The 16,402-nt window shown below is 53.5% G+C and overlaps 1 protein-coding gene across 13 annotated transcripts; it reads right to left on the reverse strand.

Annotated features, from left to right (window-relative positions):
* Positions 1-371: 371 nt before the first annotated feature.
* BRPF1 (bromodomain and PHD finger containing 1) lies at positions 372-15,751 on the reverse strand. Of its 13 annotated transcripts, none has more exons than XM_019748319.2 (14): positions 15,125-15,744; positions 12,666-13,274; positions 8,337-9,296; positions 7,417-7,579; positions 6,878-7,009; positions 6,312-6,458; positions 5,219-5,528; positions 4,576-4,899; positions 3,974-4,258; positions 3,327-3,474; positions 2,633-2,769; positions 2,412-2,530; positions 1,903-2,057; positions 372-1,211 (listed from the first exon to the last, which is right to left on the reverse strand). In XM_019748319.2, exons 2-14 carry the CDS (start codon positions 13,262-13,264, stop codon positions 1,028-1,030), a joined length of 3,663 nt encoding a protein of 1,220 aa, XP_019603878.1. In that variant the 5' UTR covers positions 13,265-13,274; positions 15,125-15,744; the 3' UTR covers positions 372-1,027. The 13 variants fall into 13 exon arrangements, with proteins under 13 accessions (XP_019603878.1, XP_019603880.1, XP_019603879.1 ...); XM_019748321.2 differs by having other exon boundaries at positions 6,330-6,458; positions 15,125-15,734; XM_019748320.2 differs by having other exon boundaries at positions 4,576-4,896; positions 15,125-15,730.
* Between the last annotated feature and the right edge of the window lie 651 nt (positions 15,752-16,402).

Below are 16,402 nucleotides of genomic sequence, written 5' to 3' on the forward strand. Positions count from 1 at the left end.
GGTTAAAGAGCCAGCTTTGCAGACAGATAGACCTGAGCTCAAATTAGCTTTGTGACTTCCTAGTTAGAATTTAGACAAGTTACTTTCTTCTAAACCTCAGTGTGTTTGTGGAGATAACCTATTAACCTTCCTATAGTTAATGCAAGGCTTACAGGAAACTGTATCTATGGGTGCTCAGCACCGGGCCTGCCCTGCAACTCAGTAAGTGCCTGGGAAATGGGAGCGGTCGTATTATCGTGGCTGTTGTCTTACAAATGCAGCATGCACAGCAGCCTGCAACCACTTGGGCCCCATTATTTACCATCCCTGGGGGACAGAATCTCCCTTTGCCCTGGCAGAAGGCAAGAACCATTAATTCCAAACAGACCATCTATTTTCTAAGAATCAATATATTTTCTTCCTTTGAAATAAATACAAACCAGTTTGAAAGGTGGGGGCATCTATGGGAAGAAGGGGAGTGGGGACAGGCCCCAGTCTTTTTAGTACCAAATGACTCTGGCGCGACCCGGAAACGCAGTTACAAATGAGAATAATTTAAATTCTCCGATAATTACAGTATTTACAACAGCAGGGGAGGGGGTCACCTAGTGCCCCTCTTCCGGGCTGGACAGACATCAATCCCACTGCTAGGCTGAGCAGATGCCCGTTCTCCTCACCACCTGCAGGGGCCTCAGGCCACTAGGCAGTTATGGATTCTCCTGGCATAAGCAGGTAGAGGTGGTGGGATGGCCTGTTTTATGCAGTGTCCTAACCTTGGCCCACCACCCTGCACTTTAATGCTGAGGTCTCGAGCTTTCTGACCTCTGAGACCTCCCCTCTCCTTGCACAGAGCCGCCATGGCCCTTGGAGTGTTCTGTACAGTCCAGCTGCACTCAGGGCAGGAGGGACCTCCCCCACCCAGCTTCCCCTGAGACTGGCCCCAAGACCAGGAATGAGTCAGTGCAGAGGCCGGTGCCACTCCAGGACAGTGAGCGAAGGGGAGGAGAGAGGTGGCAGGGCACTATCGGTTGGGCTGTGCGGGGCAGTATCAGTCACTATCACTGGTCTCGCTGCTCTGCTCGCCCTGCACCTTGCTGCGGTGCTGCAGGGCCCTGTGGTAGGCGATCTGCACTGACTTGCGGATGTTGGACTTGCGGCCCTCCAGCATCTTCTCCTTGTCTAGGTCCTGGTTCACGCCCAGAGGAACCAGCTTAGTCCTGGGCAGCCACTGCCTGTAGGACGAGGTGAGGATCAAGTCAGTCATCTCTGGGAGAGCAACAAGCACCAGCCTTCCTCACTCCTTTATTCATTCAAAAACACCTCCTGAGGGCCAGGCTCTGGTGGGCACTGGGGTTACAGACACCAAGAGACACAGTCCCTGCCCTCAAGGAACTGATTACAGTCTACACTGAAGGTAACCACAGGGTTATTTAGGAATGCAGAAAGGAGGAGCCCTGATATACCCTGAAATAGGGGCCTTGTCCCATAGGCTCCAGGCAGACTTTACTGGCATTAAATATCCTCTGCAGACAATGAACAAAAAGACTACATATGTAAATGTGGCAGAACAGGGATTCAGAGCCTGAAAGTTGATGCCTGCTTTATCCCCATCTTGTCACCAGGGAGGCAGAGGTGGGAAAAGTAAGTCTAAAAGTCACCTGAGTCTGGGTGGGGAGCCACTCCCATATTTGTCACTGTCACTGATGATCCTTTGTTTTCTAGCTACAGCTGTTTGTCACTGCTGCCCACTCATTCACTCAGATTCATGTCAACACAATCCTTTTGCTCAAAGACCTAAGTCCCTCCCACACTGATCTGTGATAGCCCAGTCTGTCTTGTTGCTGGAATTTCCTGACAGCCTGCCCCCATACCCAGGGCTGCATCTGTGGCTGTGAGTCAGCAAATGCTCCCCTCCTCTCTTACCAGGTTCGCTTGTTGTCAAAGAAGAGGACGAGGTAGAGATGCTCTCGGGCTTCCTGGGTCATCTGCTCCCCAAGTTTCAGCACCTCCAGTGGGGGCACAGGAATGGGAACCCCATGGTGGAACATACCTTCCCGGGGCATCTTTGGATCAATGATCTGAGGGTATAATAAGACCTGGGTTTGGTGCAGTCCCCTCCTTCCCCAAGGCTTACTACACTACCCAAGAATTTGAAATGTACCTCTGAGGTAGGGACAGAGAAAGGTTATCATGCTACTAAGGCTACAGTGTTGACCCTTGGCTTCTTCCTATGCTGAACTATTTCAGAGCCCAAGGGCCCAAGGGGCAAAGGGAAGGAAAAGGGAGAGATGGAGAAACTAATCAGGGACTTCTAGGTGTCCACCTGCCAAACACATTGCGCTCTACCGCTCAGCAGAGTAGGAAGTCTGCTAATTGAGTCTACATTCTGGGGTCGACATGCAAGGGGCAGGACAAGACAAGCAGAGGCCTACCAGAGCTGGGTACGACGGATACCCTCGGCATTTGGCCCACACCAGGTCTAGAGCGTCCAGCGGGGAGTCCTCATCCTCCGACAGCCAGCCCGCTCCCCGGCTCAGACTCTTCCTTACCACTTCACAGGAATGGGAGAGAGGGGGCGGATCAGCAGCCAGGGGGCTGGCAAGGCCCGGACACTGGGCCTCCGGCATTCCTGGCCTTGGGCGAGGGTACTTACTGCTGTGGCCCACGCCGCGGCCAGTGCCCACGGAGTAGGCCTCGTTCTCAGTGCCTGAGGTATCTTCACTGCTGTCCTCTGGGAACGTGCCCCGAGAGAAGGAGGGCTTGCCCCTGCCTTGTTTTGAGGGCGTTGTGCTGGGGACAAGACAAGGAGAGCTCAGCTGAGATGGGAAGAGTGGGGAATGGCACAGTGGGTGACCTCTCTTAAGCCCCCAGGGTCTAAGACTTTTGGAAAGCAGAAAAGACTACTTAAAAGAATTTCAAATTCAAATGCCCTTAGGGGCTTGGCAGCGATTTGACTGATGTGGGTGGGATTTAGCAGTGGTGGTGATGAATGCATGCCCTGTCCAAAGGCAATATTGGTCCGATTTTTCGCCAGATCTTATTTAAAAAAAATAAATACAGAAACTGGGAATTTTATGACACTTATGGATTTTTTTTTTTTTTAAACCACCATGCTGGCCCAACAAAATGTCTACAGGCCAAATCTAGGCCACAAGACGTCAGTTTATGCCCTCTGCTCTAAAACATCAGCTGAACCTAGGATGGTTCCCTCCATTCCATTATGGAGACATTCTCATCTATTTCATTTACTTTGCAGAGAAACTTGGGTCTGTGCCATCTTAATCTAGGCTGAGATGGCTACCACCCCACTTCCCATTGGGGCAGGCCTTGATCTGGGGGGCCAGTACCTGGTTCGGTCTGAGGCAGCACTGCTGCTGCTGCTGCTGCTGGACTCAGAGTCTGAGCTGCTCCGGGGAAGGCTGCAGTCATTTCGGTAGACCAAGAAACTCTTCTTTACTGGCTGGTTTCCACTGCTGAAGCCGTTGGCTGGTAAGTCTTGGTAGGGGAGGAGGAGGAGGAAGGAAGGAATCGGTCAGGAAGATGTAGATCAGAGATGGCATGGAGGGTAAGAGGTACTTAGAGCTTGGCTTCCCCTTCTATGCCAGAAAATTCCTCCACCCTGGCCAGCGGAGCTATCTCTGGGCAGTGTCCACCACTGTTGGCCATAGCTCTGCCCCACCCCTTGCACTTCCCCTTGGCAGTTACAGGTCTTAGGACACAAATGGCTTAAAGGGCAGGAGATCCCCAAGGAGAATAAGAAGAGAAAAAGTGAAGTGATACAAAGGAGGGGGCCCTGGGTGGGAATCTAGCTGGGGCAGTGTCTTTGGGCTTCAGTTGCCCAGTCTGTAAAATGAGGGGATTAAATTAAAGGATTCCTAAGGGCCCTTCTATCTTTGACATCTTATGGGCAAATGAAGGAGTAGGTGCAAGTTATGTTGGGAAGGATGGCAGCTTTGCTCACTCTCTTGGGGGGCTGGGTGATGGTGAGGCTCACCCATTGGGGGGTCTTCTGTGGATTTATCACTGTCGCTGTCTGAGCTCGAACTGGGCCGGGGGCTCCTACCCCGCTTGCGCTGACGCAGGGAGCTCATGATGGGAAGCTGGGGGGGCCCCACAGGACTGCCTCCGTGGCTGGGGGTCATCTGGCTCTCCCGGTTTTTGGGGGGCCGGCCCGGCCTCTTGGGCGGTCCAGCTGTCTTCGGGTTCTTTTTGGAGAACAGAACTGAGGTTCTCCTTCCCACCTCATGTGCGGGGGTTGAGGACATGTTGGGACCCAGGCCTGGAGCAGAGAAAGAGAGAAGGAGAGTTGGTGAGGGGCCTGATGTGGAAGGTAGAAGCCCAGGGTATGCCCTGGGTGTATGGGACCACTACTCCAGCTAGAGTTGGGAGATGATTCGGGAATCAAGGATTAGGAACGCTGTCTCTTATACAAATAGCTAGAGGGGCAGCTAAGAAGCCCCAGACCAGGGAATGAGGGAGAAAGTACAGCTAGCTGTGCAGAAGAGACCTCTGTCTGGGGGATGGCAGGGGCTGAGTGTGTGCTGCAGAGTCAAAGTCTGGCTTGCTTTGGGGTCCACCTTGCTATGAGGTTCAGACCTTTGCTTGTCTCCTGGCTGCTGCTCTCCTCGGCGGCACTGTCTGTCTGCCCGTCCTTGTCACAGGCTGCTGGGTGGGGTGTCAGGCTGCCCCGGCTGGAGGGGCCGTGCCGCTCAGGCCCATCCCGTCCAGTTTCCCGCTGGTGGGCAAGCTTCCGCCGCAGCGCTGTCACCTCCTTCTTGATCATCTTTGCTCGCCGCGAGCGGCCCACGCTCTGCTTGCTGGCATTCACCTCCTTCAGCCGCTCCAGCAACAACTTCAGCTGCTCTTCCACTGGCAGGTGCTTCTGCTTCTCCAGCAGGACCAGCCGCTCTTCCTCTGCTGCTGGGGTGGGCACAGGGGGTAAAGGTTAGGCTCAGGGCAGCTCTCTGGGCCCTCTGAACCTGGCAGGCAGCAAGACACCCACTCCTGTCCCTTCAGCTCCTCACCAGGCACATTTATAAAACAGCAGCAGCAAGAGTGGCCAGTGAACACTGCTACCCATTTACCCAGCCTGGTTTCCTGGGGAGCATTCCTGGGGGGAGCTTGCCACTGCTCAGCCTAGCTGCTTCCTGCCTAAACTACCAACTCCCAGGAGGGGACTTTGGAAAAGCTGTCCGTCCCCGGCATGCGCCCCTCCGTATGTGTGTGACTTATCACCCACCATCTTCAGTGTGGTGTGGGGCCTCGTCTCCAGCCAGGCTGTGGGGGATATGCATGCCCGTCTCAAAGTCAATGCCCATTTTTTCTGCCTGGCGCCGGGCCTGGCGAAGCACAGCGCCACCCTGCTCACGGAGCCGCACCGCTGCCCGGTAGAAGATGGTGTCCTTGGCATTATACTTGAGGCAGTTGCTGATGATGAGGTTGAAGTCCTCCTCAAAATCATCAAAGTTCAGGTAGCGGTAAGCCTCCAAGTTCTGCTTCATGGTGAAAAAGTCCATGGGCTTTTTGATGTGGTCTAGGTAGTCAGGTACCTGGGAGAGCAGGGCAGGTGTGGCTAAATGGAGATATGCCCCTCATTCCCCCTGAACCCCTGCTCCTAACACCACCCCCTGAAATGCATCCAGCAACCTCCTCCCACCACAGTTAGAGGCAGGCATATAGCACAGGGGAAAGGAAAGCTGGATTCTAGTCTTGACTTTACCAGTCACAAGCTGTGTGACCTTGGCAAGTGTCTTAACCTCTCTGGGCCTTCTTTTCCTTGTCTGGAAAGCGGTAATGAAATTACAGCCAAATCTACCTCCTAGAGACATATGAGGCTTCAGTAAGAAAATGGCTAGGGGAATCCTCTGGAAAGAACACCATCTTGCATTCCTATAGCTCTTTTTTACTTATCATTAAGACTTATAAGGAGGCTGCTGCCTCAGGCCTCTCATTTTATACCTTTTAGAGAGAAGAGTCTGCCAGTCAGGACCTAGGACTTCAGAGCTGGTTCTTTAGGTGCTGAGCCTTCTAAAGTGTCCGTTCTAGGGTTCAGCACCCCGAAAGTGTCTTCCTGCCCTGGGATTATTCACTTGGCAGACTCAGTCCCTGCCTCTGGGGAAGGAGTGCAGATTGCCTCCCATTCTGGGCCCTTGGGGTACGACAGGGACAAGACAGAGTCCAGGTGATGCATGTGGCTCCAGGTCATCCTGGAGCCCCACAGCCACCAGCCCCTCTCTTCAAGATTCCCTCCTAGTCCCTGGCCCAGACCTGCAGCAGGGGTCCAACTGGGAGAGGAACAGAAAGAAGGTGGAGTGAGGGGAAGGGATTCTTACTTCGTCCAATTCGGTTACCTCAGACAGAGGGACCGGCTCGCTGAAGATGTTGCCTGTGTCCTTCTCTTGGAGCTGCTCCAAGGTTTTGCGAAGGAGGATGAGGAAAGGGGTCAGCTGCATCTCCATGGCGATCTGCTGGACCTTGATCTGACACACACAAAGGCCCAATCAGCCAGGCCTAGGCCAGCCCCCGGCAGAGAGGTCTGAGGAAAGGGTCGGGGCTCAGCTGGTTTGGGAATGTGCCTGCCTTCCTACCCCTCACAGCTCAAGGTACTCGCTCAGGTCTGCCTCATACCAGACTCCACCCAGTGCAACTCCCCACCTGCTCGGGCCTTTCCCCTCCTTGACTGAACTCCCAGTGCTGGCTACCAGTATCACATCATTTAGGCTTCCGTTCATCCTCTCCTGTCATGTTCTGCTGTCAATGAGCCCAAAAGCACACTGAGCACCAGGAGACCTGACTCCAGCTATCAGCCTTGTTGTTTCCTGTCCAGGGAACACATGCTTTTCCTACTCCCAGATATGTTTTCTCCTCTGTAAAAAAGAGCTGGCCCAGGAACACTCACCGTCTCCCGTTTGAGTTTCTCCCGCTTGCGAATCAGCTCCACCAGCAGCCGAGCTCGCTCTAGGTCATGTCGGAGTCGCTGCCAAGACTTGAGCTGTTCTTTGAGGGCCCAATTCTTATCCTCAGAATCTCTCTGTAGAGGCAAAAAGGGGGTCAGGAGATGATGAGAGAGCCAGAGGAAAGGCCAGATGGGAGGACAGCCCAGGAAACTTGGGTCAAAGACAAGTAAAACCAAAGGAAGGAGCACAGGGATTTACTGGCAGGTCTGGCAATTCAAGTGGGAGCTTCTCAAACTACATGTCCCCTGTGCCAACGCTTGGTATACACTTGTTAAGTGAACGAATGAATAAATACATAGGAATGTGCCATCATTCCCTCATGCGGATAATCTATAAGGATTTCATCTTGATCCTGATTTGAGGGCTAGATTAGAGAAAGAAAGAGCCTAAGTCCTCAGACACTGGATGCTAGAGTCACAAATCTCAGTCCTTATTCCCCTGGCCCTAGTTCCCAGAGCCCACAGGGAATCTGACACGGTACCCCGACTTGGTCACAGTTCCTCTGAGACTGCAGGTGTGTCTGCAGGCGACGTAGCAGCGGGACCCCATTTCGTGACTGCCGCTTTAACGTCCAGTAGCTGTGCAGCCTCTGCATGAACTGGCTCTTCCTTTGGATGGTAAGGCGGTTGGTGATTTTACTGAGCCTGGGAGGCAGGAGAATAAAGATAAAAACCTGTTGGGCCCTTATTTTCTTCAGTAGAACATGGGTTTCTGGCTAGTAAGAGCTCCTGAATGGAGCTGAATAGGGAATGTACTGTCAAAAAGGCCTGTGACATGGCTCAAGGCAAAGAAGAGCAAACAGTGCCATCAATGGTACCTCAGCAGACGGAAAGCCAAGCTCCCAGCACTAAGACAGACGCCTAACTCTGTTCATCAGGGGTTCAGGGAGCTGGGCCCCTAGACTGCTACTGTCTGTATAGCCCAGAGTACTGTCTGACCCTGGGATACCTCCTCAAATGGAGCTGTGGGAGGTTTTAAGATAAAGCAGAGCAGTAAACTGTAGGAAATCAACTCCGGAGCACAGGAGAGAGTTAAAAATAACTGAGGATCACAGCCCTCTTCTGGACTCATCTGTGGCAGGAACCACTCTGCAACTCCTTGAGCATTTCCTTCCCCCCTTCTTTCATTCCATTTCTTTCTTCCTGACTTAAACCACACCATCAAAATGAAGGGCAGTTTAAAACATCTGTTAGGTCTGCCAGATAAAATTTGAAGTTTCTGGCTTCTAATGTAAAAGTCAGGTGACCTGCTAGAGCTACCTTCTTTTGGATTTTTTTTTAACTTCCATGTAGCTCCTGATAGGAAGAAGATAACCCCACCTTGTCACTGCACTCAGGGGGCTGTCAGTGTACGGCAGGGCTGCTTCTCCCGTGCCCGGCCTATCCACCTGCCCCCACATACCTGTGTGGTGGGATGCAGGGCACGGACACCACAGGTGCTGCTGCCCGCTTCTCTGCCAGAATCTTCCGTGCCTTCTTCATCTTGATCCGGGACTTGGCCTTGGCCTTCTTCACCTTCTCTGAGCTCCAGCTCTTACCCTCCTCCTCCTCTTCCTCCTCATCCTCCTCCCCCTCACTGTGGGACAGGGCAGGCAGGCGGCGCGCCGAACCTGGGGGCGTGTGGATGTCACAGTAGGCCGTCTTACGGACGCTGAAGGAAGTGCCATTGGCACCGGTCTCCCGCACAGGCTCCATCTTCATGTAAAGGCCAGCCTGCTGGGCGCATGTCACATGGAAGGCTGTGTAGCAGTTGGCCTTGTGGCACTGGATGCAGGCCCCTGAGCCCCGCTGTTTGCAAATGTAGCAGGTCAGCTTCCACCGAGCTGGCGGGATATGCTCAATGCTGTCGATAGGCTCCAGGAAGACTGTGTTGGCGAAGCAGACCTCAGGGATCCACAGGGCACACACCACATGGGCCCAGCGCCCATCATCTGTTTGCTTGAAGGCACCGCCCTTGTTGGGGCATAGGGCACAGTCCACAGCACGGGAGGGTGATTGTAGGCAACGGCGGCACAGCCACTGGCCCTCGGGGATGTAGGGGACACCATAGCACTCCTGGTGCACAGCCAGGTTGCACATGTCACAGAAGAGGATGACGTTGCTGTTCTGGCACTCACCGTCATTGCAGATGCAGCACACAGCGTCCTCATCCACCAGCGCATTGGGGTCGCCTTTATTGTGGCTCTCAAAGTAGGACTCCTTCTCCAGTCGGTCCATTAAGTACTCGAAGACCTCCTGCGGGATGGGACTCACGCCTTCCGCCTTCCGCCTCTCATTCATGATATCCAGCCAGATGTAATCCTCCTCGTCCATGTCATACTCGACCTCCTCGTCCAACTCTTCTGCCGACTTCTCGATGTACCTGCAGGGCACACAGCAGCTAAGCATTATGTGGCTGAGATTGCCCTGCCGGAAAGACAATGGCTTACATTTGCTGAGCACTCACTCCAGGCCAGGCCTGTACTGTCTCATTCCATCCTTACCTTAAACCCAGGTACTGTGGGTCCTATAATCATTCCTATTTTGCAGAAAAGGAAACGTTAAAGTTTGGGGAGGTTAATTCACCTGCCCCCGGTCCCTTATGAGAAAGCGGCAGCGCTGGGATGTGAACCTAAGTTTGTGTATTAGCTGCTACACCACCTCCCTTGCGGTGCAAAGGCTCAGCCAGACTCCTAAAGGGAGAAGGACAGGGCAGCAAGGACCCATTGGGATGGTCCGGATGATGGTGCAAATAGTCAGGGGCAGTGGGGTCCTCAGGTAGCCCTTGCAAATTACATATGAATTGTTTTAGCACCTGCTGGCAGTGCCCTGAAGGGAGCCACCATGGGTCTTGTCAACTGTTGCCTGCACCAGCTCAGGGCTCCCTCAAACTCTAGGTACTCTGGAGAGCCTTGGGAGATAACAGTCAGAATAACTAAGATTTACTGAGCATTTACTATAAGCCAGGCATTATGCTAAATTATCACATTTATTTTCACCACAGCCATAGCGTCAATGTTATTTCCCACTGAGGAGACTGAAGCTAACTGCCCAACACTGACGGGTCACACAACCAGGAAGTGGCAGGCTGATTCCAACTCTACCCTACAGCACTCACTGGGCTAGCAGGTGCCTGTAAGGTAGGAGTCAGCCTGGGCCCTCCACGCCATTACGATGCTCCAGGTTGCCCGGACTCTAGTATTGTAAAGCTGCAGGGAGCTACAATGGAAGGAACCAGGCTTCAGCTTCTAACAAACCTAAATTTAAATCCTGGCTCTGCCAACTGTGTGACCTTCGGGACATCACTGCTCTTTTCTGAATCTTGGTTTTATCGACAGAATGAGGATAACACTCCTTACTCCGAAATAAGCTCTCAGGAGTAGATGGAATTACAAAAATGAATGGGCCAAATCAAGTGCCACATAGCAGGCCCTAGATAAATGTTAATTCCTGACCCTGCCCTCCCATCTCCACAAGAAAAACTGGAGCTCTGGGTGCTAGAGCGGGCCAGGCCAGCACAGGCTCTGGAGCCACGTTCTGTATGTGACAGCAGGCAATTGAGCTAACGTCCCTGGACCTTGTTTCATTTTAAAGTGGTAACGCTAACATGAACCTATTTCATACAGCTAGTATGAGCAATAAATAAGTTAATAAGTGCTTAGGAACAGTACCTGGCGGGGAGCAAGTGCTCAACAAATGTTAGCTTCATCATTAGCGCTTGTATCGCCCTGACCCACCTTGCCTTTCATTGTCACTGTTTATGTGTCTAACGCCTCCACTACAGGACAGAGGCAAGGACCATGTCTGATTCACCACACAAAAATAGGCTCTCAGTGTTGTTCATTTGAAAGGTGTTTTGGGGGTGGAAGGGAAGATACAGACTAAAATGCTGTGCCTATAGGAAGCAGCTTCTTCCTTAGCCCTTTACCTCTTCCCTAAGGTGACTGCAACGTCCTCATCCTTGAAAAAAGGTGTGGCTCAGGGCTAGTGTGAACGATCCGGCCCCTTCCAGGCCTTGGCAACAGCTCTAAACCTTTTCTCTGCCATGACACACACCACATTATGTGATGGTGTACAGCACACGCCCACAGTGCACCCAGATTACAGGCTGCAGCAGATAAGGTAGGCTGCAAGGCTTGTCATGTATAATTCCTGGCACACCAGCTGACACTCCTCCGTCTCCTCCCCCTCAAGAAAGTATATCCGATGCAAGCAAGAGAAAGTGGTGTTATTAGAGAGATGACCCCAAATCTTCTCAAATTCATATAAAAAGCAAATCATTTCCAAAACTTGGGCAGTTCTGCTAACAATAGTAATTACATGCCACATACCTCCCAACTGATGGCAGTGCACCAGCTGAGAACGGCTGCCCTAGAGAGCAGACCTGATCTTCAGGAGGAAAAAATGAATCTGAGTAGAGGGAGAAAGAAGAGGAGTGGAATGAGCTGGGCTGAGCTACCTTTCAGAGCACCATTAGGAGGGAGGGCAGGCCAGAGAGGGGTCTGTGTGTTGGGGTGGGCATGACAGTCAGTGCTAACAGGAAAGAGAAAGAGAAAGTGCAAAGTCAGAAGGAGGTGGAGCTGGGCTGGATAGATGAAAGAATGGAAGAGAGGAAGGAGACTGGCGGACATGTGAACAGGGAAGAGAGAAAAGTGACATACTGGGCCAAATTACTTGGGTTCCCACAGATTTGCTTTTTATGAGATTTAGTATGCCACATGGATTCTACTTTTGGTAAAAACCACTGTTTACACAGAAACCTTTACAAGTCCTTCTCAAACCTTTACAAGGCCTTCTGATAAGTTGACACCAAAGACTGCTCTGTAACTAACTCATATGAACGCACTCTTCGCCTTGGCTGCCAAGACTCTCAGAGGGCAGTTTTACACTCGGTTTCTGTATCCTTCAGCTAGGGTGTCTATTTGTAACCACATTGCCCTCACCTCTTCATTTTTTTACCTCATGTTAAAGGTGTTTAGCCTACGCGTGTGACTTTATTAGGAGCCACTGTGATTAATTTTTGGAAAGAAGTGGGGTATCAAGTAACAACGAAGTGAAATAAATAAAAGAGCCATTGGAGTACAAAACATAGGTGACAGAAATACTGCTTACACGTGCTAATGGATGGGGGATAACAACGGAACAAATAATGGGAAAATTACCTCTGCAGATTTACAAATAGCTTTTACGACATTCTGAAATCACTGTCCCTAGTCTTCTCCCTTTAGGCTGCCAGAGGGATATTAAACCTGCTCTGCCGATGGAGTCACTAGAACAGCAGAAGCTGGGTGCGTTTCCCAAGGTCACACCGTGATGGAGTGGAGGTCAGGAACAGAGAAGGGATCTTTTGATACAGTGGAAATAGTGTAGCTTCAGAGTCAGAGGAACCTGGACTTGAATACCAGTTCTGATACGTACTGGCCTGTGACTCTCAGTAAGTTTGGCCCCCTTTCTGAACTGTGGTTTCCTCATCTGTGAAATGAGAACAATACCTACCTGGGAGGGCTGTGAGAATAAAATGAGGGTGTAGCCATAAAGCCCCCAGTGCGGGGCCTGGAATATGGCGGCGTTAATACAGTAAGTACCACCATCATTAGTTGGGGTCCTATTCCGTTCACTGGCCTGGCTGGACCAGTGTGCTGCTGCTGTCCTTTATCCTTGCCATTCTCCTATCTTCTGCTTGTCACCTCTCTCCGGCTCCTAAGCCCTGCGTGACCAGTGTGTCCGAGTTAGGAGGCAGAGGTGGCCTTACCGGTAATAGGAAGTCGGCCGGGGCGGGGCGTCAGGGGTGTCCTGCTCCAGCTCCCGGTACACCACCTCTGGCAGCTTGGGAGTGGCGCTGGCGGAAGCATTATGGTGGTGGTGATGGTTCGAGTCCTTGCGCTTCTCCTTGTTCTTATGCTTGCCCGACTTGGGCGTAGCAGCTGGCGTCTCCGTGTTCTCTTTGTTGCTGCCATTCTCAGGGGCCTCCTCGGGAGCCTCCTCATCCTCTGACACCACATCCAGGTTGTCGAAGATGCTGATGCGGTGGACACGGCCATGCAGGTCCACCTCCACCATACGCTGGGCCTGTGCATAGCTCATCACCTCACGGCCCGGGGACTGGGATACTTCTGAGGGGCTGGGCGACTGCTTGTTGGCTGGGCGGGACTGGCGTCCCTTCTTCTTGTGCTTGCGGAGTGGTGTCTGCTGCGGGGGCGGCGGGTTGTCGTGGTCATAATGGTACAGGTGGTACTCGATACCACTGTAACTCTTGTAGACCTTGCGGCAAGTCTCCACGGGGCACTCATATGGTGGCTTAGTCGCCCGCAAGTTGTGGCAGAAAGTCTTCACGTCAAAGTCCACCCCCATGCTGTCACATCTAGAATTTATAGATCAGTTAGCATAGACCCAGGAAGAGCTCCTGGCCATTCACTCCACTCCCTCCAGCCCTCTCTCTCCCCAAGGATCCTGGCCAACCCACATCCACAGGATCGCCAAATGCCATCTGCTTCACAACATGGCCACAGTCTGAGCCTCATCACCTCTTGCCTGGTCATTCTAACCTATGTCTCAACTCTCCTAGCGTCATCTTGCATAACGTGGCCAGAGTGATCTTTCCACTAAGTAGCAACAGTCATTTCAATCTCTTGGTTAAAAGCCTCCCGATGCTCCCTACTTACTTCAGGATAATATCCAAATCCCCTATGACGACATGCAAGATGCTCCTTTCACTCTGGCCCTGGTCCTCCTTTTTAGGTTTTTCTTTTCACCAGTTACAGCTGTGCTTCTGTGTATCCAGGGCAATTTACGAGTCCCTGAATGTTATAACCTCTCACTCCTGCAAGATGATCTCTATTTGGAACACCTTCCATCCTCTCTGATTGGTAAGCTCCTACTCATTCTTCAAAACCCAGCTCAAATGTCACTTCTTCTGTTATGACTTCTTTGTGTCTCCTAACTGTGCTTCCATAGACTTCAATTCTTACCTCTTTGTCTCCTACTAGACTGGGAGCCGTTCAAGTACAGTCACCAGAGCCTACCCATCTCTATATTCCCAGTACCTGGAATGTTGTGGACACTCAGTTTTCGGCAAATGGATATATAAACTGTCGAATGAATAACTAAATGAGGGGACCATCAGATTTGGAGCTGAGAGAGACAGATGAAAGCTAGTGTTAGCCCATGTAGAGGCTTGAATGGGTAGCCAATGATTTAGTTCCAGTCTCCAGCAGAAATCACTGGATTATAGAAATAATTTGTTCATTTCTGAGATCTTTTGGGGAAGCCTATGCCCTGGCCCTGGCCCTGGTACAGGTCCTAAGGGTACACACAAGGCAATCCAGGCACACTCAGCTCCATGCTGGTCCTCAGGGCCCTCCCTTTCTCCTCTCCAGTGTTCCTAGGTGAATGGAGACAGCAGATGGCACCAGCCCCCAGGAAGTCCAGCTTGGTCAGAGACTGCCCCAGTTTCTCCAGGCATAGTGGAGTTTTAACAATTCAGCTAGGGGCTTGGCACTATTCCAGGCAGTGCCACCCTGAGCTCCATGACAAACAGTGACCCCTCTAGGCCTCTCTCCTCTTGTTACTTAACCAAGCAAATGGGCTGCTTCAGCCTCTCCGACAAAGTCCCTGACTTTCCACATCAGTAAAACTATTCCTTCAACTCCAGCTCACTTCTACTTCCTTCCCACCTGGGGCTGTGTCTTGAAACACCGACCAAGCGGAGGAACAAACAAGCTCTCCACTTTCAATGAAGGGTCCCTGGTGAAGGCTGCGGCTCTGCTTCCCCGGGCAGATGTCCCGCTGGGACTCAACAGCAAAGGCACAGGGGAGGGAGCGAGAACTTAGACCTGAAAGCCCGTGGGGAGGGCGCGGGGCCCACGGGTGTGGTGGCGGTGGAGCTCAAGGGGCTGGAGGAAGTAGGGGGCGGGGGCCGGAGGGATCAGGCCGGGCCCAGGCGGTGCCCGCAGCCCTCCCGGATGCGGCGACGTTTCCCTTTTGTCGAAGTGTAACAAGTTAAACAAGGCTCCCCGTCTTGCCATTGGCCCCGGCAGCCCCGAAGAATACAATTTTGTCCCAGGATGCCGGGTGGGAGTGAATGCCCTGTCAGTTCTCTTGGCTGGAGTGGCCCGAGGGGCACCCGGGCAGGGCAGCTCAGTGCGCCCCCACGAAAGTAGCTAACCCTTTCCCCACTGGCCACTCCCGCCCAGGTCCCAGGCCCGCACTCACCGGCCACCTCGAGTCCGGGCTCATCGCCGGGGCTGCCCGCCGGGGCTCCGACCCCACTTGGGGAGGCCGGCGGGGAAAGATGGGCCGGGGAGGAGAAGCCCCAACTCCGAAGGCTGCAGACCTCGCCACCCCGGCCCCCTGCCGCCCCACGCTCTGGCCCCGGCTCCCCGGGATTCCCGCGCTGACCCCTGCCGCTCCGGGTCCCGCCGGCGCCCCGGTGTCTCAACTCCGTCGTCCGCCTCCCGTTTCGAGAGCCCCTAAGTTGCCGGGTCTTGGACCCGGCGCCGCCTGAACAATGGAGGCTCCCGGAGGCAGCGGGGTCGGCAGCAGCGGAGACGGTGGCGGCAAAGGCAGGGACAGCAGCGGCGGCAGCAGCGGCGGCGACGGCGTCTGCGCAGGGTAAACGTGGTGCCGCGGCGCTGCCGAGCTGCACTTTCGCCACAGAACCCCGCCCGCCCGCTGAGGCTCCAGGGGCCATACTGTGGGACTCGGAAGGGTCCCTGGACACCCCACAAGGTTTCTCTAGCACCTCCATCTTAAAGGTGAGTTTCTGGAAACTGAAGTCGCGGTACTCGCGATCCGGAGTGGTCGGGCCGTTTATGGCGAATCTGCGGCCCCGGACGGTGAACGCGGGTCTGGGCGTGAGGAGCCCGCCCTTCTCCCTTCCCCCTCAGCTTCCTCCCTCCCTTCTCACTCCCTACTGGTGGCGCCGGGGCTGCGGTAGGGACCTGGCCTTGGTCTCGGAAGAAGGCGGCGAGGCGGGGCCGGAGCCATGGGGCGGGGCTGGGGGCAGGGACCGGAGCATGAGAGACGCGGGCTGGAGCCTAAAGGAGGCCCGGAGTTATGGGTAGGGGCGGGGCGGGCTGGAAGAGATTGAACCAGTCTACGGGGCGGGGTTTGCGGAGAGTGGGCGGGGCCATCTGTAGAGTGGGTCCTAGTAAGAATAGGGACTGAACGAGGGCTCAGGGTGGGGCTAAACTGAAGAGTAGGCCTCGGTAAAGAAAAGGCGGGGCTTTGGATGAGCCTGGAAAGGGGAGCTGGACTAGGGAGAAAGGATTGAGCTGGGAAAAACGAGGGGAGGCTTGAAGGGAAGGGGCGGGGCTTGAGGAAGGTAAGGGGGCGGGACTGGAGGGAAAGGGCGGGACCGGGTTAGGGACACCGGGGTGTGGCCGAAGGAAAGGGAAGAATCTTGGGAAAGGTAAAGGAGCGGGACTGGAAGGAAGGTGTGGATCAGAAGGAAGGGGGCAGATTTGGGGAGGTGCAGAGTGCTGTTGGGGT

This window comes from Rhinolophus sinicus, linkage group LG10 (genome assembly GCF_036562045.2).
Source record: "Rhinolophus sinicus isolate RSC01 linkage group LG10, ASM3656204v1, whole genome shotgun sequence".
Taxonomy (NCBI): domain Eukaryota; kingdom Metazoa; phylum Chordata; class Mammalia; order Chiroptera; family Rhinolophidae; genus Rhinolophus; species Rhinolophus sinicus.